The sequence below is a fragment of the Nestor notabilis genome, unplaced genomic scaffold, assembly GCF_000696875.1.
Source record: "Nestor notabilis isolate BGI_N333 unplaced genomic scaffold, ASM69687v1 scaffold675, whole genome shotgun sequence".
Classification (NCBI taxonomy): Eukaryota; Metazoa; Chordata; class Aves; order Psittaciformes; family Psittacidae; genus Nestor; species Nestor notabilis.
In genome coordinates, this window is record NW_009927647.1 from 65,824 (window position 1) to 88,175 (window position 22,352).

At 40.0% G+C, this 22,352-nt stretch overlaps 1 protein-coding gene across 1 annotated transcript in view; it reads left to right on the forward strand.

The window, feature by feature from the left end:
* Positions 1–17,818, forward strand: part of XYLB (xylulokinase homolog (H. influenzae)) — a gene marked incomplete at its 5' end in the record, with an annotated part of 81,833 nt that extends 64,015 nt beyond the window's left edge. The window contains 4 exons of the mRNA XM_010014130.1: positions 3,579–3,637; positions 7,478–7,565; positions 9,768–9,862; positions 17,735–17,818. Coding sequence (XP_010012432.1) covers positions 3,579–3,637; positions 7,478–7,565; positions 9,768–9,862; positions 17,735–17,818 — 326 coding nt within the window. The remainder of the gene's footprint in view (positions 1–3,578; positions 3,638–7,477; positions 7,566–9,767; positions 9,863–17,734) is intronic.
* Positions 17,819–22,352: the final 4,534 nt, after the last annotated feature.

A 22,352-nucleotide genomic window follows, 5' to 3' on the forward strand; every position in this document is an offset into this window, starting at 1 on the left:
GCTTTTTGAGTCTGCGCTTCCTAAAAATCTTTGGGTTTGCCCCTGCTTTTTGTCTTAATCTGCTGAAACTCCTTTCTTTTCTGGGAAGGCATCAATTCTGTCTTTTTGGGACCACACTCGATGTCTGAACACAAATAACAGCAATTTATCAGTGGCAGATTTTTTTTCCCCTATGTGCCTTTCAGTGAAAGCAATATTTTGGCTAAAAACTAGTCAGGAGATGAACTTTAATTCTTAATCACTCAATTCTTGAGGGTTGTTGTGTGAGTAGTAACATACACAGAGTGGGCTGACTTCCCAGCCTTGTTTGAGAAAGTGCCCTTTGCTCAGTCTTCCCACATAAATGGACATCGTTCCTTGGGTCTTCTGTATTCCTCTTGTCCAGTGGGAATTACTATTTTTAGAGCTTTGTTAGATCAGTAGCCATGTTCTGCAGCAGATAATAGATCTGTAGAAGATCTGTATATTGCAGGATGACACTATGCCATGTGCAGCTGTGAGTGCTTTCTAGATAGGGTTAAAATTCTCTATCAGTTCCCTAAAACATCATTAGTTTTTAAATAGGAAGGAAATAAGCTGGTTGGTTAGGTACTGTGCAGGGAGCTTTTAATTAAAAGATGTTTAAATCTGATTCAACTGTCAAAGAATTGAATTCATGAATTATGTTTGCTACAGTTGTTTATTTTTTTTAGTAACGCTGTATTTTCTGTGCACTGCCATAGGGGATAGATGGTAGCTCCTGACAGATTCTAGCACAGCTGGCTGAGAACATTGCTAGTGATGGATGAACGATGTCTTTGTTAATGCCCCTGTATACATAAATGATGGGCTTTATTTATTTATTTATGAGATGCATCCAATTACATATCTCGGAGCAAATGTCTACCCTTCAGTAAAGCACATAATACTGACATTAAAAAGACAACCCCTGAAATCAGTGATCAATGCATTTTTCTCACTCTCCAGAGAGAGACTGAAGTAAGAGGTAGACCTAAAATTCGGCAAATTCAGGTAAGTTCTTTTGCAGCCTACTCCTCATCTGTAAGAAGTGACTGAAACTCAACCAGGGAAACTGTTGTCTTTGCTCTGGTCACACCCAGAGCTGTCCCTGGAAATGCAGTGCACTGGCTTCACCTAAGAGCACTCTTCCATGTGGCCTGGATGGATCAGTCCCACCGGCGCAGAGGTCAGATTCTTGTGTCAGACAGTGATGGCTAACATTTGCTAGGCTGTTATCTACTGAGATATGTTTTGGTGAAGTGAGCCTAATTATTTGAAATGGAGAAGAATGAAAGGTTTTGCTGTTCATGTAGCTTCAGCATAAGATTTTGTTGGTTTTTTTACTCTCTGTGTGTGTGTGTATTCATGAACTGATCCAATTTAGAACTTGAGATGTCCAACATTACAAACTTTGCAGTGTAAATTAGTTTATTTTATTATGTAGGTTAGCTACATAATGAAATAATTTTTAGTATTTTTCCTATGAAAGAATTAGTCTGGATTAAGATGGGTGTGGAGATAATCAGGATGTTAAACACTTTAGACTTGAGATCCGTTACAGTTATGGCATAAATTGATAACGTAGCCAAAACTTGGCTCTTCTGACCTAGCAAGGAGTAAGTCTCCAGTCTAGTCCTCAGTTCCCAAAGCCAACGTGTTATCTGTTACAGGGCCACTGGAGTCAGATAGAAGGCACAAATTAGCCGTACTGGCCTCAGCATATGCAGGTAGTAATATATACTGACAGAGCTCTGAAACATTCGGAGAGTTGTGGAGCAGAAGCCTTAAGATGGAGAGCTGGCATGCAGGTGGAAGCCTAAGAAGCAGTTGAGCTAAGATATGTTTGCACTTTCCACAGGAGTGGTTGCTGTTTGGCTTTACCACTTATATATTGTGCACCCTTCTTTCCTGATGATGGTAGTCTAGCAGTTTATGAAGCCCCTTTGCAGAGGCAGAGGAGTGTCAACAAGCCGTAATCTTCAGTTTTAGCTGGTGTGGTAGCAAACATGTTTGTTTCTCATTCTGTCTTGCTGGCTGTCTCTGAAATGTGGTGTTTTCATGTTGGATACGGTAGTTCTGCAAGAATTTATATTAGCAACAAAGTTTAGCAAGACAGAATTGCAACTACTAAGCAAATCATTTAGAGTTCAGGTTGGTTTCTAGGAACAGAGGCTTACTAGTTATTTTTCACTGGTTTCTGTGCTATTATGTTGTTGTGATAATCTTGGCAGGGATCTGTCACTCTTTGTTGGTATAATTGAAACTTGTTTTCCCTGAGGAATCACTCTGCTGTTTGTTTTATTTGTTTACTGACATTGACAGAGATCCTAATGGCTTTTAAAACCCAATTTGTGCATCGCTGAATATCCTCCAAAGAGGAAAATAAAATAAAATTTATCAGTAAAATAGGGTCCCCCATGCAAGGCTTTGTCTGGGTCTTAGACTCCACCTGAGCACCTCACTGTGTGTCTAGAATTGGCATAGTGAGCTGCATCTTTTGTTTATTCCTAATTCTGTCTTCAGGGCTTTTATCATTAAGATACTTGAAAGGATAAATGACAATAAGTTATTTAGGGCATCAGTATAAGTTGACCAACTTTGCCTTGTGAGAAATAAATTAACTTTTATTAAAAAGGAGCTTAAGATAACAAAACAATAACCACAGTAAAATTCCCCATTTGTGAGGGTATACATGATGGTATCACTTGCTATTGTCATAAATCAGGTTAGTTGTTTAGATTTTTATTAATTTTTTTTTATAATGTACGATATCAAAGTATTTATGCATGTATTTTGTTTTAAGCCTTTAAAGAATTTCAGTAAGATCATTTGGACTACTTGCATTCATAATGCCTTGCTGAAGTGCTGTTATGGATAAATGTATGGATAATTATCACATTCTGTGCTCTAGAGGAGCATGCACACAAATAAATGATGAGACACAGGATAGACGTTCAGGAATGTGAGAAGGAAAGGTGGGTTTCTTTAAAGAATGTGGGGTAATTTATTTTTAACATCCCCAAAGCTGTGGGTTTGCACTGAATGAAAATTCAGGTATTTTTTATTTTATCGAAGTGACTTAGACCATCTCTAATTACCTTTTGATACACTTACTTGTCATTCAAGCAGATAGGGATTGCCCAGATTTAGTGAGCTCTGACTGTGAACGTCACAAGGAGATAAGTTTAAAAATATTGCTGATTTTAAAGGTTATCTGTCAGTTTGTATATGTACAGCTATGAGCCAAACTGATCTGACCTCAAACCAGAGTTGTAGTATAATAACACTCTGCCTTTCTTACTGTATATCTCTTTTGTAAATCTCCCTGACTTTGATAGCACTATAATAATAATAGATCTGCAATATTTGTGTTGCCTCTTCTCAGGAAGTGTTCTAATGTGCCTTGGAAAGGTGAGTAATTAGTCTTATCTCCTTTTTTACAGAAGGTAAATTAGAAGTACAGGGAGGGAGCCCGGACCATCTGACTCCCATCTCCTTGTTCTCATTGCTTGGTTCAGTAGTACAAATCTTGACAATATGCACTTTCAGTCTGATCTGTATGTTGTATTATATTGCAGTGCCCAGAACAAGGATTTTGGCTACTGGTGGTGCATCACACAATAAAAAGATCTTACAGGTAAGAAGAAAATTAAATACTTTGATTTAACTTGCAGTTACATCTTCATTTTTATTTTGATGTACTGCATCCAAATCAGGGCAGCTGCACAGGAAGGTGTGGATATGGGATTGTGAATCTGCTGCAGGTCTTTGGGGCTTTTCTTCAGGTTTAGTGTGGAAACTGTTAGACCAGTGCTAATTTGAAGTTCTTTTTACACTTGACTAGTTCTGTGAATGTGTATCTGAAGCCCTGTGATTTCCCGGTCTCATCGCTTATATCAAATCAATCAGCAAATAAATCAATAAGAGACTTGATTCAAGTTGTTGAGATTTTTGTAGTTTTTGTCATTCAGATCAAAGTTGAACTGTGGGTTTAAACTGGAGTGGGATTATGCTGGTGTTGGAAACTCAAAAAATTCCACTTCAAACAAACAAATCTCCCACACAAACCTCAAAACCCTGCCCTTGCTGTTCTGAGTATTTGTTACTTATTAGCATCATGTCTCATCCTGAGAGGAGGCTACTCTTCTTCATAGTCTGTGCACCCTTTTCCCACCTTCCTCTTCTGCTGCTGTTGCTACACACCCAGGCCTGGTTAAGATCATTCATCCCTCTTTTTGAGAACAGGCAGGCAACCAGGTGCTCTTTGTTTCTGCCTGTTGAGATCTGGCAAAGCCTTGCTGAGAAATAGTAAGAGGCCTCTCACCTGGCTTTTACTAGCACAGAACTAGACATCTGGATTGGGATTCATCTTGCCCAAATCCAGGCATTTGTGATGTGGTGTATATGATCTGTCAATCGTGTAATAGTCAGGGGAGATCAGGTCAGTTACATTACAAAGGAAACCGGATGGTGTCTTAACTTACCAAATGTAGATCTCTCCCTCTGACTGAACCAGAGAGCTTTCTGTACTCCATGGACTGCCTTGACAAGCTCCCATTTAACTACAGGTTCCGACACTGAGCCTGGAGGTAGACAGTTACACCAAAAGGCACCTGTCTTAATCTTGGGCTAAGTCCTGGCACTGGAGTTAGTCAGCACAGGGCAACTTGTTTTCTGGAGATGCTGATCTCTTTCCATAAGATAAAGTGAGTATAGAGACCAGCTTTAACTACACACCATACTCTTTGACAGTAACAGTTATAGGAAAGGAAGGTCTTCTGCTCTGCAAAACCTGAGCCGGACTAAGTGGAGGTTGAAAAGCAAAGAGTGAAAAGCCATCTTTCTCCTAAGGCATCTAAAACACGTTTGTATAACCATTGGTTGTACAGCTGATTGGGACACAGCAAATTTGGCATGTTTTGCCTGTAGATGTCACTTCTCTTCATCTGCTTTGGTTATTTTGCTTAAGAACTTGACGTTAGAAAATTAACTGATAGGTTAATTGCTTAAAACATTGGTCCCTACTGGGGTAATTCTACTAAGAATATGTCAGGAAAGAGATTGGATTAATAGATGAGTTTGTTTTTAAAGCTGTATTTCCAATTTACGTCCCAGGAGTATCTCCTTGCTGTGGAATGAAGACAGAGAACTGAATGTTCTTATAGCACGTAATTCTGCAGCACAGCCAAAAAATCGTGGGGATGGGGGAGTGGTGGTTGTGGTGCTTGCTCTTCACATGTAACAATACAGCTGCTTTTAAAACTCATTAGAAGTGTCTTAAAATAATATGATCAATACAGTGTCATCCACTTAATTCAATCACTGGTTAATTGGATCCTTCTTTTTAATTTAATCAGAACCTCAGAAACCGTATCAGTTGCGTGAAGACTAACAGCTTCCACCCTTATCATGGTCAATTTTGGATAATTTGTTCCAGGGCTACAAAAGACTATCTTCTAATTAACATTCAGTAACTCTTATATTTTACACTGCAAAGGAGGCAACTTAGGAAAATCTGTTAAAGAAAAATATATAGTAGGGCAGCTTTCTCTGCGGTTCTGGGAAGCTTTTTATAACACATGTGGTCCTTGATTAATGACCACATGAAACACAGTGAAATATTTTTAACAGTAAAACCTCTAACAGTTTCTTTAAAAATTATTCATGGGAGATACCACAGTTTCAAATGACTTATTCAATATATGAACTTTGAATAACTTTAATTTTATAATGATGTGACAGAAAAGGTAGCTGTTATTTGTAGTATTAGAGCACTTATTAGCATTCAGTATAGAGTTGCACTGTATAAGGCTCTGTGGAGGTGCAAAATAGACCTGTGTTGTCCAAAGGAATGTACAATTCAAGCTTAAGAAAAGAAATACCTATTAGAGATGAGATGAAGAAGCAGATGGAGAATGTGCTGAAACAGTATAGTAGTATTGGCTGGCAGGATGGGCAGTGGAACCAGCACTCTGTGACCTTATAATTTCCAGAGGGTTTCTTAATAGATTCCATGATTAATTTTCCATTTGTCTTCTACCATCGAAGCTCATGTGCTGCTCAATACTTGTGTGCAAGTGAGGTTAGACATTACTGACCTGGCTATCTTACCAGAAGAGTGTTTTAAGTGTGTAAGCTCAGGCTTTCACTGGACTCTAGTTAGCAGCCAGCCACCTTTGTTTAATATTACAAAAATTGGTGATTTTCAAAGGTTTTGATCTGTAGGTTCCCACAAGCTTTCAGAAAAAGAGGCTAAATCCTTTAAAAACCTCATATGCTATTTTTTTTTCTGTAGCATGTATGGATTGAATTTCTTAGTCATCTTTTATGAAGCCATGGGGCCCATGGTCAGTAGGGCTGTAAATTCCTGGGTCAGGGTTGTAGATCACTAATTCAAATGGTTTGGATTCCTGGACAGTCTGGCTTTATTTTAGACTTGATTGTATGGATGTAAATCGGGTGATACTTTGTTTCCTTTGGCAAAAGTAATAAAACCAGCACAAGTTAAATCTGAATTGTTACCTGCTTCTTACATTGCTCAGCCTGAGGGACACCTGCAATCCTAAAGAAGATGAAACCGAAATGGATAGAGTTTGTTGACAATACTTTTGGAAAAGTGTTATTGAACCTCCTCTGTCCATATCCAAATATGTCTTAATTTTTCCCCTTTGGTATCTGTTTTCCTAAACCTACACTGTGGGAAAGAGCATGTGTACCCAGTGAATGCACAATGCCCGGTATTGATTTCAGTGCAGAACAGTGTGTGGTTGAATAACTTTAGCATGTTTGATACCATAACAAATCCTATGCCTGTAAAATTTTCTCTGTAAAGCTCAGGCCAAGTTGAGAAATGTCTTGGTACATCTTCATAGCTCAGGATCCCTCGAATACAGGAAAATTCCTGGTAAATGTAGACTGTAACCAGCTCCTGTGTCATTCTTCCTACTAACCCTAATATGATGGGAATGGTGGAGGTGAGGAAGACAGGCTTAGCAGGCCTTCATTCTGCTGCAGTTTTTATTTTATCAAAATTGAGAACTGAGGACCTGTGACTGGTTCCTCTCTCCTTCCTTCCCACTTGGCTCAGCCATAAATGCGATGGAAGAAAACAGGCAGCAGCTGTGGATTCCTGAGCAGATCTCCTTGCCCTGATGTAAGCCTTTGGCATGGGCTGATTGTGTGGGCTTATGACGGAGGCAACGCTTGAACCCAGGCTCCTCTGAACTTGCAGTAAAGAGATCCGGAGAGAAATGGGACTTTGTTTCCTGGCTGTAGTTACAGCTCTAGCTCAGATTTACCAATATCGTGTTGTCTGACAAGTTCAGGACTCATCATTGCCTGCAGTGCTTCTTTCCATGGGTACCCAAATGCTTGTCTGGTGTGTCTGGTAGTTACTTGTTTTTCTGAGGAGCGATCGGGGATTGCTTTTCCCTTGTTGTTCATGGATATGCATAACCGATGCTTTGATACTTCTCAGGTCCTGTCTGATGTGTTCAACTCGCCAGTGTACACTATTGATACCACCAACTCTGCTTGTTTAGGAAGTGCTTACAGAGCAATTCACGGTAAGCCTGTAAGGAGATACTTCTGAGTGGTCTGGGCATTTAATTTAGGTTGGTTAATACTTGGGATTAACATTACTGAAAATGAGGGAAGAATAAAGCTGTGTGGATCTGACTGGAAGGTTGCTCAGGTCAAAGAGGGTTTTTTGCTCTTAGTACAGTTGGATCAGGCCCAGGAGTAACATTTACATTATAATTCAAGTCTGGTGGCTGCTTCTCAGCCAAGGGACAGGGCCTGAAAACTGTTGGTACCTACAGAGGAAGACCTAGGACCTTAATGTGTCGAGTGGCTATCTTGCTGTGCCACTCTTAGGAGAATACAGCCAACTGAAGGTGCTGGTGTAGCTTGCTGCCCTGGTTTGTGGGCCAGGCTGTGAACTGGGTTGCTAAAATGGTCAAACCAAACAAAAGATAAATCCAAGCAAAGATCAGAGAGGGCAGGGATGACAGGACCAGGAATATTGCTGGCCAAGTAAATGTTTTTTAAACGTATATGGATCTTCCACCTTTTAAATGTCAAGATGAAGGATACACAAGGTGTCCTGGGCTCCATGTGCTTTCTCTTGTAAAAGCATAAATCTTGGGATACTCTTAGGTTGACCAGGTTTGCTTGCTGTTCTACACCACTCATTGTAATACAACACTCCAAGTCCCAGATTAAAGTGTTAATTAACTTACGTCTATTGATGCATGCAGGTGTGTGTTAAGGGTGGGCCATCAGCCATTTAAGAGTTGAATCCCAGGCATGAAATTTTATTCACATATTTTAAAAAGGCTTATAATATCTTACAACTAAACAAGTCAAGGAATGTGTATCAAATTCTGAAGTCCTTATTTAGGTCGACTTTTGTTAGCCTCAGTTTTTCCTATTAGAAGCTTTAGGGTTTGGACCTGAAGACATGGACAGCTTCTATACAGATTCATGTAAGATCATGGGATTGCAACAAGCATGGAAAAGATAACATCAGCCATCAGAAGAAATCAGCCAAGTTTTAATTTTAGAAGCAAATTCTGCTGTCACATTATAGCATCTGAAGACTACATGCTCTCTTGCATTTGAAAACAGCACAGAAAATCGCACAGCGAAAACCTGAGTTGATGTGTTTAATGAACGCAACATGCTCTTCTGTTTATTTCCAAAAAATACACAAGGATTTTGACAAGCAAAGTATGCTTTTGCGGGACAGCAGAAACAGTCCTGTTAGATTATCAGTATATTTGAAGCCGTAATAGGACCGTTTTTCCACCTTGGGGGGGGCCAAGCTTCCGAACTATTTTTCTCTGTATTCAAACTTAGCCTACTACTTCAGAAGCCAGCAGAACCTTCCCAGCGCCTAATGCTGCAAGCAAATTCCTTGTCTATGAATGCATGTAAAATGTGAAGCCGTCATTAAAGTTTGTGCAGATATTTTGTGTGTGTGGAAGATGTGTATTCCCTCTGCCAGTTTGGCATATGAAATCTTGAGGCTTGGTTGACAGAGCATTTGAGAGAAGATTTCAGATGCCATGCTGATGGAGGGACTCCTTAGCTCAGATATTCTGCCAGCCAAGCCCCAGGGGCTTGCAGTGTGTGTTTCTAAATGGCATTTTTGATTGATGCTTTCAGCTGACTCACTCTTGGCTAGGCAAAGGAATTGAGTAAAAGTGAAGACTTGCTAATATAAATGAAATATTGATGGCAAGGGCTCCTTAATAATATTGCAGTGTACAAGTAGGGTGTTCCACAGTTAGCCTGGAGTTCTCAGCAGGTGTACATGGAACTCCTGAAGTTATGTGATTCACTTGCAAAGCAAAATGCTGTAGTACCAGAACTCCCCTACTATTCTGCTTCCTTATATGTATCTAATAATTTGCAGGATGTTTTCTCTTCCTTTTTTTGTTTAGTCAAATTTTGCCCTTGAATCCCTTGCTTCCACATATTTTCACTGCTGTTTACTGTATCATTGTAATCATAAATTATTACTGATATTGTTGAGCAGCATTTCTGCTGCTTACCTCTTCTCCAGGGTACAAGTTGAGTGAGTGGCAAAAACTCAGTCACAGAGTCCCCATTTCGTGGGCTAGCGTGTAGGAATGTAAGATATTCTGCCATTTATCCTTCAATCCTGAATGCTGACCTGACCAGGGAAGATCAATATAATGTATTAATTTGCCAGTCCTTCATTGTGCTTTTTGCATTGATCAGGGTTGTGATTCTCATTGCAGGGCTTGTAGCTGAGACGAATGTGTCCTTGGCTGATGTCGTGAAATTAGCACCGGAGCCTAGATTGGCTGTTACACCAGCTGCTGGGGCTGAGGAGGTGAGCAAGCTTGGGAATACTTTCTTATTTTAATTTCCTGTCTGCTTCAAAATGTAGTGGTTTACTAACTCTTCTAGCAAAATAGATTAACTTAAGAAATATTTGGTTACACAGTTCTTACTCCTCGTTGGAAAGATAGATTTGATTTGGGGAGATCTTTAGTGTTGTAATGATTCAATAATCTGATCATGCATCCAGGTCTGTGAGAGTGATTTTTCCTAACTTGGTATGATCAGCGAGCAAACCCTGTTCATTAAGGGACAGAAAAAGTTAAAAAATAGGTTGAATTTTGGATACAGGTCAGTCAAGTTATAACTGATAATATTGACAAAATAGTCTTAACTGATATTTTGCAGCAAACAGCATGGAAAAATGCTTTCTGGCCTCTTGGAAAACATCCCTCGCAAATCCTTCATGACCTTAAACAGTGAACAGCAATTCTGTATCTTCACTTGTAGTTCCCAGCTGGAAAGCATGCCAACTGGGAGGCTTCAGTAGGCATGTCTTCGGTACTGTGCTCATCTCAAGGTGAAGCTTGTGCTTTGTGGGGCCATATAGATATAGCAAAAGAAACAGTCGTTGCTAACTGTGGTTCCAGCACCTTACTGTAAGACGAAGGGATCGATTTGTCTGAGCCTCTCCAGTGCAGCCCCTGCACCTCTCACTACCAGGTGCCAAAGGCCTTAGCTTGCAGCAGCTTCTGAAATACCATGTCCACTAATAGATAAACAATACAATGTAGCAAGATTCCTAGAGAACAGAAGTTTAAATAACCAAAAGTGAATCTGTCTTCAGCTGTGCAGAAACTTTTACATCGACACAGCCTTACACTCTCCATTTATGAGATTTGAATGTGCCCTAACTACAGGCAACAAGGTTTTAAAGCTTTTATTTAAACTGGGAAATTAATGATCTGCCAAAACTACTAACTCCCAGCTACATGTGTAGTGGAGCACCAGATATCATCATGAGTAATAATAGAAATGATCATGCTGCATTGTGCCTGCCAGCGTATTATTTAATTATTAACTGAGATGGAGGAGCTCGGTAATCGAATAGAAGTCCCCTTCAGAAATATTAAGACATTGAATAATTTAAACTTGATTGATCTGATCTCATTTACTCAACCTTCCCCCCTCATTTTAAAAGATAAAATAATTAACAGCAATGACCTATGTCGTGTGTTCTGCAGCTGAAGCCTTCTGCAGAGAATACACTTCAGGAACAGATCTCTGGTGTGTGATTTGACCTCATGCTGCTGCCCTGTTCCCCCCAAAAATGCTGTCTGCTGAAAAGCTGCCAGACTGGCTTGTGTGGAGGTGGAGAGTGCTCAGAGACCTGCTTTTGACCCCCGGGTGCTGCTTCAGCTATAAAACTCAAGGGCAGGGAATACAGCTGTCATTCACAGAGGCCTTGCAAGAACAGCAAGCACCTTGTACCCCTGGAGCAGCCAAGCTGACCTAGCTGGGGGGATCAGTGGGGAATTCATTTACCTCTTTCTATTTTACTGTTTGCATAAAATGGCCTGGAAGCTAAAAGAGTTAATTATCTCCCTCTCAATACTTTTCTTCTCCTTTTCCACTTGGTTAGACCTGGCTCTCATAGCACATCTTTTTATTGGTTTTAAATGATGTACAGCAGTGAATTATTGCCCCAGTAGATAGGATTGAATGATAGAGAAAGTAGTGGCCAAACAGCATGTGAAGAAATAACTGTTCCTGCATGTTAGCTTAGCTTGCCAGCTTCATTCCATTAAAAGCAGCTTCTTGCAATTACATATTCCACACCATATTTTTTTCTTTCCTGTCTTATAATTTTGCAGTTGATGGTGGATTCCCTTGCTAGTTTCATGGCTGTGAAACTGCAGAAAGCCAGAGGGCCTGTCAGTAATACAGTGTGTTAGCATGAACAGTGCAGTAGAAATTCATAATGTGATGAGTCAGTTTGATTCTGTTTTTTACAGAGCTGCGTCTCCCTGTCCATCCAATTTCATTCTGTTGGGGATAGAGCCTTTCACTTAAATGATGGTTCTTTTTATAAACTTCAAAGTCATCCTGAGGTTAAGTTCTGTCTCACTGAGGAGCTCATCTGAAAGAGTCTGGCTAACCAATGTGAAATTTCCCGGACCACTTTCCTACATTTTTTGGACAGCTACAGCTAAATCTTGGCAGGGTGGAGAAAAAACAGGTCATAACACAGCAATCTGCTCTGATTTCATCCTTTTTTCCTGGTATAGGTTGGAGACAACATGTATTAGATCATTGGAGAGAGGAAAACCTCCTATAGACAGAGGTCAAACACGACAGTTTGATGTAGCTTACTCTTCATTGCCAAGGCTTATGCACACAGTAGGGGTTTCCAGGAACCAAAAATGCAAAAAGTGTTTCTTTGATTGCTGAGGGATCGTTTGTGAGTTCAGAAGGGAAGGGCAGGGCACACAAAACCTCTCTTCTAGTTCAATTAAACTGATGGGCAGGTAAAATAGAATAAAAGTCACAAAATGGGGAACACAGAGCTTGTGATGGATGATAAATTAGTAGTTGTTGGAAACTGAAGTCACATAAGCTCCAATTTGTCTGGCAAAAATGTGGCTTTATCCTGTAGCAGACCATGCTGCCCTGAAGAGACCATTTCAAAGAGGATAAATCCCTCTCTCTGACTATGACCCCAAGTCTCTTAGCTGAACCTGATTTCATGGTATATTTGTAGGGTGTGGGGTCTCTCTTGAGCTTGTTTCTAATTCTCTCTAATTCTGTCATAAGTGGTGGGAATCACTGTGGTGATAGTCTTCGGTCAGTTACTCAACTAGTCTAGCTGAAGTCAGTCATCTGTGGGTTAATCCTACTTCCATATTTTCAGAGTAGCAAAAATTAGAGTCCTCTCATCTCTTTGGAGCCTCCTCTCCACCCCCTCCCATGGAGAAAGACTAATCAGAACCACTAAGCATGACAGAAATAACCAGGAGATTCTTAAGCAATAAGTATATTTTACAGACAGAAAGAATGTATTATTCCAGCATTAGAATTCAGGTTTATTTTAGTAATCTATTAAAACAGAGATGGTTTGCTAGTTGGTTAATTAAGCAAAAAAGCATGAGAGAGAACATGATTATCTGGAGTTGATCACTTGTGCTTATACATTCCATGTACCTAGTGTCAGATTTATTGTGATATTGTCCTGTAGGGTTTTTTAGGAAGAAGGCATAGCACATGACCTATGGATGTGTATTTTTTGATTGCTTATTGACTCTACTGAGATGTATTAATCCTGCAAAAATTCAAGAAGGGAAAATGTAGACCTAACCGGTTTTCTTGACTTTGGTAAATTGCCTTGTAAGTAGGGGGATTTATAGAAGTGACCCCATTACCCAGGAAGGTTATAATGACCTATTTATTGATTTAAAATAATTATATTTTTGTTGAGTTAGATTTTTGAGGGGGGAGGTTATTTTCCAGAATTGGTTTAGGTTGCTAATTTAGTGCAAAGTAGGTAATGATAATACAACCACCAAAATATAATTGGTATTGATGGGAGTTTGATTAAGGTGATCTGTGTGGCCAATATTTTTTTTTTAACCTATTAAACTGATTAAGATAGGCTTACAGAATGAATATGTGAAGTAAATAAAGTACCTGTTGGAGATATGGTTCCTTGGAGGAGGAGTCTTCAGAGTATTTCAGAACACTGTCATATTCTTTCTGCTTTACAAGTATCTTTCTGTGTTAAGAAAGGTGAACAACTGCTATGAGTTAAAAATAAAACACCTGTAACTCTTGATTTCTTAGGCAGATCTCTGAGTAATTTGAGTTCGTTTTTTTAAGAAAGGAACCTATCAGAAATAGTAAGTGTTTATAAAAGACTGATTATTTTTAATCTATTCAGGGTAGATTAAACATACCAGGGTAGATTAAAATTAGATAATCATCAGCATCACCTTTGTAATTTGTAAATTTTGACTTGCTTTAATCATTGCCGAAACACAGCAGTGCAGGAGATGGAAGGATCCATGTGGGATTGTCACTTGCCGTAGTAAGCTGTAGCTGGTTTTGCTTTTAGAGAGTGGCATGACAAAAGTAAAAGCACTATTGAATTCATAGGCTGGTACTATGGTGAGAGGTGGTGTGAGGATGTCATATTTGATTCTCACTAGAGCACAAGGTAGCACTTATTTGAATGCATTTTCCAGGCAGGGCAGGTTAAGTTATTCCTTGTTGTAATGCAGTATTTATCATTAGCATTTTCTTAGTTATTTGTGGGACTGTTGGAGTGTGGCCAGATTTTCCCAGGAGAGAAGTTTAGGGTTTGTAAATGAAGCCATCACAGTAGTGCAGAGCCATCTGAGTACTGCTGATGCTGTAGAGTAGGCTATAGAGATAAGCAGGAGAAAAGGCCATAATATAGCAAGGACAATTAAATTATGGACAATAATAAAGTTCATGTTGTGATACATGTAATTACTTTTGTTAAATATCATGGTTTGATATATTAGGTTTGAGGCTATGACAGACAGGGAATTTATGTTCTTGAGGTTTTATGCATCATTGAGAGTTCTTTATTCCCTTTGGACTTCAATTATAAAAATAAATCTATATAATTGTCTGAAGATAAAGACCCCTGGAATTGCTTAGGAGGAGTTGCCCAAGTTTCTGCAGAGGCACTACAGTTGTGGCAGACATGGTGAAGCATCTTTCACAGACACAGCTGTGTGCACTCTCAGGCCATATTCTCAGTCAGTGCAGTTTGGCTTTTCTTCTCCATACTTCATTCAAGCTGCACTGCTTTGGCCCCAAACTTCAGCTGGTGTCAAGCTGTCATGTAAAATACTGCTTCTGAAAAGCTTGTAGATCTGCTGCACTTATCAGCCATGATGTACTGGTGGTATTACAGCCAAATTCCCTGGGGAATTTAAGACTTTGGCTTAGCCCTCTGAACTGCACTGCTTTTTACCCCAAAGGAAAAGAATAGAGCACAAGGGATATTCTTAATTTTTTGTTTGCATTTCTTTCAGATGGCCCATAATGCAGCATTCATTTACACTAATGGCCGAGAAGCTTATTGCAAATGCCTGAATTTTGTCAATTAGTAAGCTAAGTGCTTAAGCCCAATAAACAGGGAAAGAAACTGTATCAGTAAATGATGTTGTTCATTTATTTTGACACATTTTAATTTAGAATGATGTATTAACAATAATGCTTCCCGGCCTCCTAGTAAATAGGCTGTTGTGTATTTTGTAAAAATACTGCTGGGTAAGTAATACAGAGCCTGTTTCCTCTGAGCTCACTTACCGGTGCAGCTCTGTTGTGCTGAATCTTTCCTGAGAAGTGCTGGGGGTTTATCAAATTACTGAATAGCAAAGTAAGAAATAGAGAAGCTTGATTTATAGATGATTCAGTGAATAAAGGTGCTGGTTTTGTTTGACATACTGATACTGCCAGTTATAGCTGTAGTTGCGTGGTCAGTATTTTTTGTACTCTGATGTGCATGTTTAGGAGAAATAGGAGCAATAATACTCTTTAGGAACATGACAATAATATATATATACATATGTACTTCACTGAGCCTGCAAGGCCCTCATGTAGTTAGTTAAAAATACCATGCTGAGACAAGTGGCCTTTCATAATAGGGATGCATTTTATTTTCTAACCCCATAAATCTACATAAACCTTCATGGATCTCAGTATTGCTGTCCTGTGGAGAAGAGGAGTTGGGTCACATACATGTTAAATGACTTGCCCGGGGTCACTGAACAAGTCTGTTGCAGAGGAAGGAGCAAGTAGTTTTCTGTGTTTTAATCAGTGAAAGAGACTGTGAGACTAGTCAGTCTTACAGTATGTGTCACTGTGAAATGGATCTCACACCATCTCACTAGTCACTCTGAGATGGACTTAAAAACTGTCCTGATGATGCCTTGGCTAGCAAACAGTGTCTCAATGCTCCTTCTCTTCTTCCCTTTCATATACTTAATCTGTTGTTGAAATGTACTTTTAACTTCTGTAACATCTGATTGTAAAAGGTAGGAGCTGATCAAAACAGGCTTCTGTAGAATTTGTTCATTAAGTCTCTTACGTGCCATTGAGGAAGGTGGAAGTGGGAATGAAGAGATATTTCCAGGTTTCACTGGTCAGACTAAAACTATCATTCAGGAAGAGGGAAACACAGAAACTGGGTATTTTGCCATCAACTGAAACAGAAAGCTAAAGGACACTTTTTTTTATCTCCTAGATTAGAAGACAGTGTGATTTTTATTTTTTTATTTTTTTTAAATTCATCTGAGAAAGTGTGTCTTGCAGACACTGAGACTGACGCAAGACTGTACATAAAAGTGAGGAAGAACAACTCTGTCTCTTCCTATAGCCTCATAGTTTACACTTGAAATATTTTCCTTCTGAGTTTTCCATGCAAATACATACACAGTTGTTGGCTGTGGATCTTACCCGGTTAAAATGCACTTAAATTGCGCTTAAATGCTGGGTCTCACTTATTGATGAGAGCAGTAATTCAGTTTACTGAGTATGATTCATTATGGCTCTATAACCTCTGTGAACCTGGAGCCAGAAGCTAGACTGCCCTGATTATGAATAACATTAGTGCAGAGGGCTTGTAGACTAGACTGGCGGCCCCTAGGATTCATTGCGGCATGATCTTATGGCATCCTTTTAAGGACTGCTCATGCCTGTACCAGACCCCACACTGGCTCCTGACAGTCCCATCTCTGTGCTCAAGCCAGCAAATGAGTGAAGCTCTTCTGGTATGGCTTGTTGAACTACTGATGTTATTAGATGGATGGTTCAGAAAGAGGGGATATGGAAGGAGGTGTATCTCCAAGATGTAGATGAAGCACAGTTTTATGTTAGAGCCAGCACTAGGGTTAGGCTCTGTTCAGGGTTTCTGCTATGTAACCTGGTCACATCTTCTGTGACACATCCTGTGATGACTGTGAGCTGGTGGTGCATCCTGAGATGAATTTGAAGCAAAGCAGAAAAAAAACAATGAATGAAACGAATCCCTACATGGATTTTGCCAATATCCAAAAGCATAGGGTGTATTTGAATTGGGGGGTTTGAATACATTTGAGTCTTGATTCTTCTTTTTATGGTTGTAACAATTAATTGCTGAAGAATTCTAGCTAAGGAAATGCAAAAAAGTTGCAAAGATACTCGGTTTAGTTGTGGAAAGAAGTTGCGTCTCCATTTGTCTCCCAGAGCCTGGGATCAGGGATTGATGAGTCTGGTCATGGAGCAGACTGTAGATGGGAAAAGTCATGGCTGTGGGAGGTGTGAAAGAGAGAAGCAGCTCAAATAGATACAGAAGTATGAGAAGGGTGGGAGATGGAGTGTGAAGTGTATTTTAGAATGATCTGGTCAGCATATTGGCCAAGGAGGACCTTTCTTTTCTGATGGTGGTGTTTGACTGTGCTAGAGGATGGCAGTGTACTTATTAGCAAGGCCAAGGAGGAGGGGACAGAGGCACTGATCCGTCTTGAGGTAGTGGGGGGAGGCAAGGACAGGAGTTCTGCCTGGATGATTAGGACAGCTATTACTGAGGGGGCATGTCAGATTGGAGAGGTGACTTCAGCCGAGCTGCTTCCACTGGAAGTAATGACTTCCGCTTATAGCAAGAACGCAGTCACAATAAGAACAATCTGTGTCATAAAATTAATCTGCAAAGGAGATGGTACAAATGACTGTGACATTTGAAGAAGGAAGAATATGCAGCATTTCCTGAGCAAACTGGGAGGGGGGAAAATGCAGACCCCTAGGTACCTATGAAGATGCTGCACTTTTCAGGTCTGAGGATGTTTTTTTTAACTGCAGCATGATTTAAAAGTCTAATTTTTCAACCTAGACATATTTATTTCTTTTTCCTTTTTAGCTCTATCGTCCACTTCTGAAAAGATATGCTGAACTTGAACAGAAGGTTATCTACAACCCAACCTCTTCTTGTCTTGCGAAATAGAAGCAAGCAAAATTTATAACCTGGCTGGAGTGGACTCCCAAGGAGAAGATCAGAGGAGATTTGCTCAGAATTTACTGGAGTTGTTTAAATCATTTTGTTCCTCTTTGTAGACAAATAATTTTAAAATGTCTGTGTTTGTGTTGGTGAAAAAAATTACATTGTGATTGAAAACCTGATTAAAAAAGCATCATGTTGCTCTGTGAGTTTGTGACTTCAATTTTTCTTAGGTACTTTTCACATCATGTTTGCTGTTTTGGAATAGCTGGATGACAAAGTCGGGTTCCTTGTATATATGAATTGCTCTACCCACCTCTATCAGCTTTGATTCCTTGTGTTTAGCATGCCAGCCTCTGCATGAGGTTCTAGCACAGTATCTTAATTCCACAACTTCTCCCACTTAAATCTTTTGAGACTATCTTTTTGTACATCTATTACTCATTAATGTGTGTATCTTTGCCTCCATGAAACCAAAAGAAACCATTAAGTATACTTAATCCCATTTTTTTTTTTTAACATGTAGGGTATCTGTGATGTGAAGGCTGATTAAAGTCTTTAAAGACTCCCTGGGATCCTCAAAGAAGGTGAATTCTTGTTACATGATGCTATGGAAAGTCTGTTGTGTGATAAAACATGGCATGGTTGGATTTTATAAATTGTGGATAGCACAGAGGCCTTATGATACAGATGGCATTACACAGTGTTCTACTTGACATCAGTTTTGTAAAAAAAGAAAATAAGGGATCAAAAGTGGGAAGTTTTACATGTTTCCTTTCTGTTTCAAAAAACAGAGTCAGTTCATCAGCACACTGGTTTGGGGTTATTCTGTTTTCCTTTCCTCCTTCAGGCGTCATGGCTGTGAAACATCTTGTGTTATGCTGAGTGCAATTGCAGAAATAGGGCTCTGGTATCACTAATATCCCATTTCTTTCTTGGCGATATGGGGCAGAACTGGTGACTGTCTTACTCTGTTGCTACTCTTTAAATGTTGTAGTCCAGATTAAGCAGACTCTAGCTGAGAAAATCTAAAGAGAAAATACAAGCCAGGACATCTTTCTACAGAGATGTATGGAAGTCGCAGAATTTGAGTGAACATCCTAATTCACCCTGTGCAAGTGGGAATGTTTTCCTGCACCATTCTGCAGTGCCAGTATCTTTCCTTTAGGATAAAATTTCTTCTGGGAATAAACCAGACTTGTTTAAAGAAGGTAACCGAAGCCTTTCTTCCTTTCTTGTAGTAATGTGCCTAGGAAATAAGTCTGGGAATTGCAGGGAATAGAGGATCTCTATCGAGTATTTGAGAGCTGGATTATGTCCCTGACGGAGCTGGGTGACTCAGATTTGTAGTCTTCATATTAAAGTGGCATAGGAGCACTCTCCCTGTCCCTACCTCACCTCTGTGATGAGGGTGGGAACCCTTTGCCATGATTCACCTCTGGAGTGGCAGGGAAATGGGCATGTTCCCCCTTTGCTCTCTCTTTTATGTGCTTCATTTGCAAGAATGAACAGTGCCTTTTTTTTTGCTCACAACTGAGTAATTATAACTTCTCTTGATACTAGCATGATTACTCAGGAAGGTCAAGAATTACATTTCCGAGTTTCTAAAGCAGGCTTCTTTTAAGCAATTGCTTTAAAAGGCAGCATTAGAAATGCACATATATCTCTTTTATGTGCTTATTATTCTAGGTCCCAAGGTACAGTGCTAAAATGTATAACACTTCTCACAGGCCTCCACTGTCAGCAGTTGCTTTGTCATTGAGCAGGACTGTAGAGAGGTACAGCAGGATTCATTAATTCAAGTTAAACAATGCCTGCTAGTTTAAGCAGCATTACCATCATCATTAGTCTTTCGTTCTGCCTTGGTTACTGGTTTGACATCAAGGGTAACCACACAGGGAAGGGATTCAGAGGGGTGTTTCAGCTTTGTGCAGTTTTGGTGACAATTTCTTGAGTAGCTCATTTGGCTTATCAGAGTGAGAAGACTGATGTGATTTGTAGCCTTGTGGCTTTATTTCCCCCTGAAATGGGAGACTCGGGGTCAATTTCTTACTCAGCTGAAGGATGTTAAAGCTTATGTTTCCCAGCTCATAGCATGTTAGAACACTTCTAAATGGTTTCTAGGGTTGGATCTAGATGCTCTTTATCATAAGATAAAGATTGGATTAGACGATCTTTATCGAAGTCCCTTCCAACCCCAACCTTGCTGTGATTCTGTTATTCTGGATAATATATTGGCTCCTAGCGAAGTGTTACATGGTGCTGGTAGGATGTTGTTCAGATGATTTAACGACTTTCTGGGCCCGAGGTGTTCTTTGGGTAGGAAGAAGGAAACAGTCCTTCTCTGTTGAGCTGGGTTGGGGCTCCGTTGTGCTCCATGTTAGCATTAAAACACTGTTTTAAAGTACAAGGTAACCGATGCACTGTATACTTGGAGCAGGAGTCTCTGAGAAAAGACTCAGATGCAAGGCTCTGAAGGGCCAGGAGTTGAACACCACTGAGTTATAGTATTGCTGTGGTGATGGGTTTATTAGGGCTGGCCTCTGAGGAATGGTGTCTGGAGTATAAGAATTTATAGACAAGCTCTTTTTTTTTTTCCAGCTTCCAAAGTTGCACATGTTCACTGACTAGTGTCAGATAGAATAAGACTCAATAAATCTCCCCCTTGAAAAGTCCTTTGAAGAAATGCTGCTGTAAGACTTCCACCACTCTTTTCTTTTGTCTTTCCAGGAATGCACATTAGCTTGTCAAGGAACCACAGGCTCTCATGTGCACATCCCTTTAAAAAAGCCCACAGTGATAGAAGGATCTGGTGCCCTTTGGTTTCCAAGATCATGTGGGGTTTTTTGCCAGCTTGCTTACCTTATGTTATTCTCGTTGTCTGGAGTAGAGAGGTTACTGACTTAATCAACATCTTAGCTAACAGAAATCTGAAGGAAAGATGCTGTCTTCTACCTCAATGTATTTGATGGGAGTTGATTCCCTCCCTTCCCCATAAGTGACCTTACTGTTCTTCAAGGTGAACAACATGGCATCCCCATCTTGTCTAGATGGAAGGTTAGCTTCTGTGTTTAAAGACATGCTGAGCTATTCCTAGTCCAGACTAATCTGTTGGAAAATGGATATAGTCTATAAAAACAACCCTTGATTGCCGCAAGGAGGTTGCTCATTGCTGTTTAACCTGCAGCTCCTGTCTTGCACAAGTAAAGCCACTCTAAGCTGGAGGTGGACGATGGAGTTACATGATAAAATCCAAGCAGCCTCCATAGTTTGAGGGCCTTGTGCCCTCACCCTGAAGGGTGCAGTGTATTCACTCACAAAATCCTAGTGTACCATGACCCAAAGACAAAGAGTTTTCATTGCAGCCTGAAGTCTTTGAAGTCTTTTGTGATGCAGCTGGAAACAAACAGGGAAAAATGTTTGCTTTTTCTTAAGGGATCAGCCTGAGAGCTGGAGCTCTGATTGAATAAGTAATGTACTGAAAGAAGTCTATGCTCTGTCAGTGCTTTAATAAGTAATTGAGCTGAATGCTGCCATGTGTGATCCCAGTGGGACCTTTCTGTTTTTCAGCTTGCTTTTCCTTTGGAGTTGCAGCTACTACCACAGATCACAGAGCAGTGCAGTGAAGGATGTGTATCTAAACCCCCGAAAAGCCAGAGCAGAACTTTGAACAAATCATTTGTTTTAGCTGTATTTCTATTACCTTGGTCACTAGACTGCTGCTAGGTTAGGGGCTGAGGGAAGAGAAGAGTAACATTTTAGAGAAGTAAACTGTCTGCTATTGGTACTTGTTATGAATATGGGTCCAAAACAGAAAGGCACTAATTTGGATTTTTCTTCTCCTCAGCTGCTGATTTTTCCTATAACCTCTCTGATTTTGGTGAGGTCTTAACTGTCATGTTAAATTGGGTTGAAACTGGCAAACATGGCTAAGGATGATAAGCAGGTTTGTGGACATTCACTCAGACACCAGGGGATCACTATTTTCTAAGGAGTGTTTCCTTAAGATGCTTCTCTGAAGGTGACTGATTCCACATGGCTTGACATTTTAGTACTGTCTGCTCTTGGGAAGTTGGATACAAAATCATACCTGCACCAAAGGATCTTACCTTGTTAATACTCCACACTCATCTTGTACAGGTCAAAATCAGAATGTGATGTACAGGGTAAAAGAACTCGGGATGAATTTTTCTGATAACCTGCTTTTTTCTGGGCTTGTCTGTGAAGCGTATGAGTAGGACATGTTTGACTGGGATATTCAGAGTAGTTACAGCCCCTGCTCACCTTCTGTGCTTTTATTACAGCCTAGGTCAAGCCTCTTTGTTTAGCCACTTCGAGGGATTTAGCTTTGAGTCACCAAAGCTTACATTACCAGAATGTATGACTTGTAGATTATTTTTTCCCCCTTGGAACATTTTTTACCTCTCCTGCAGTAGGTATGACCTTTTCTTCTACATGCTTTGCCTTGTTACCTGTTTCCACTTCCGTGGGATGTTAAGAACTTCTCTTACATGACACTTCCTGGAGTGAACTTGTCTCC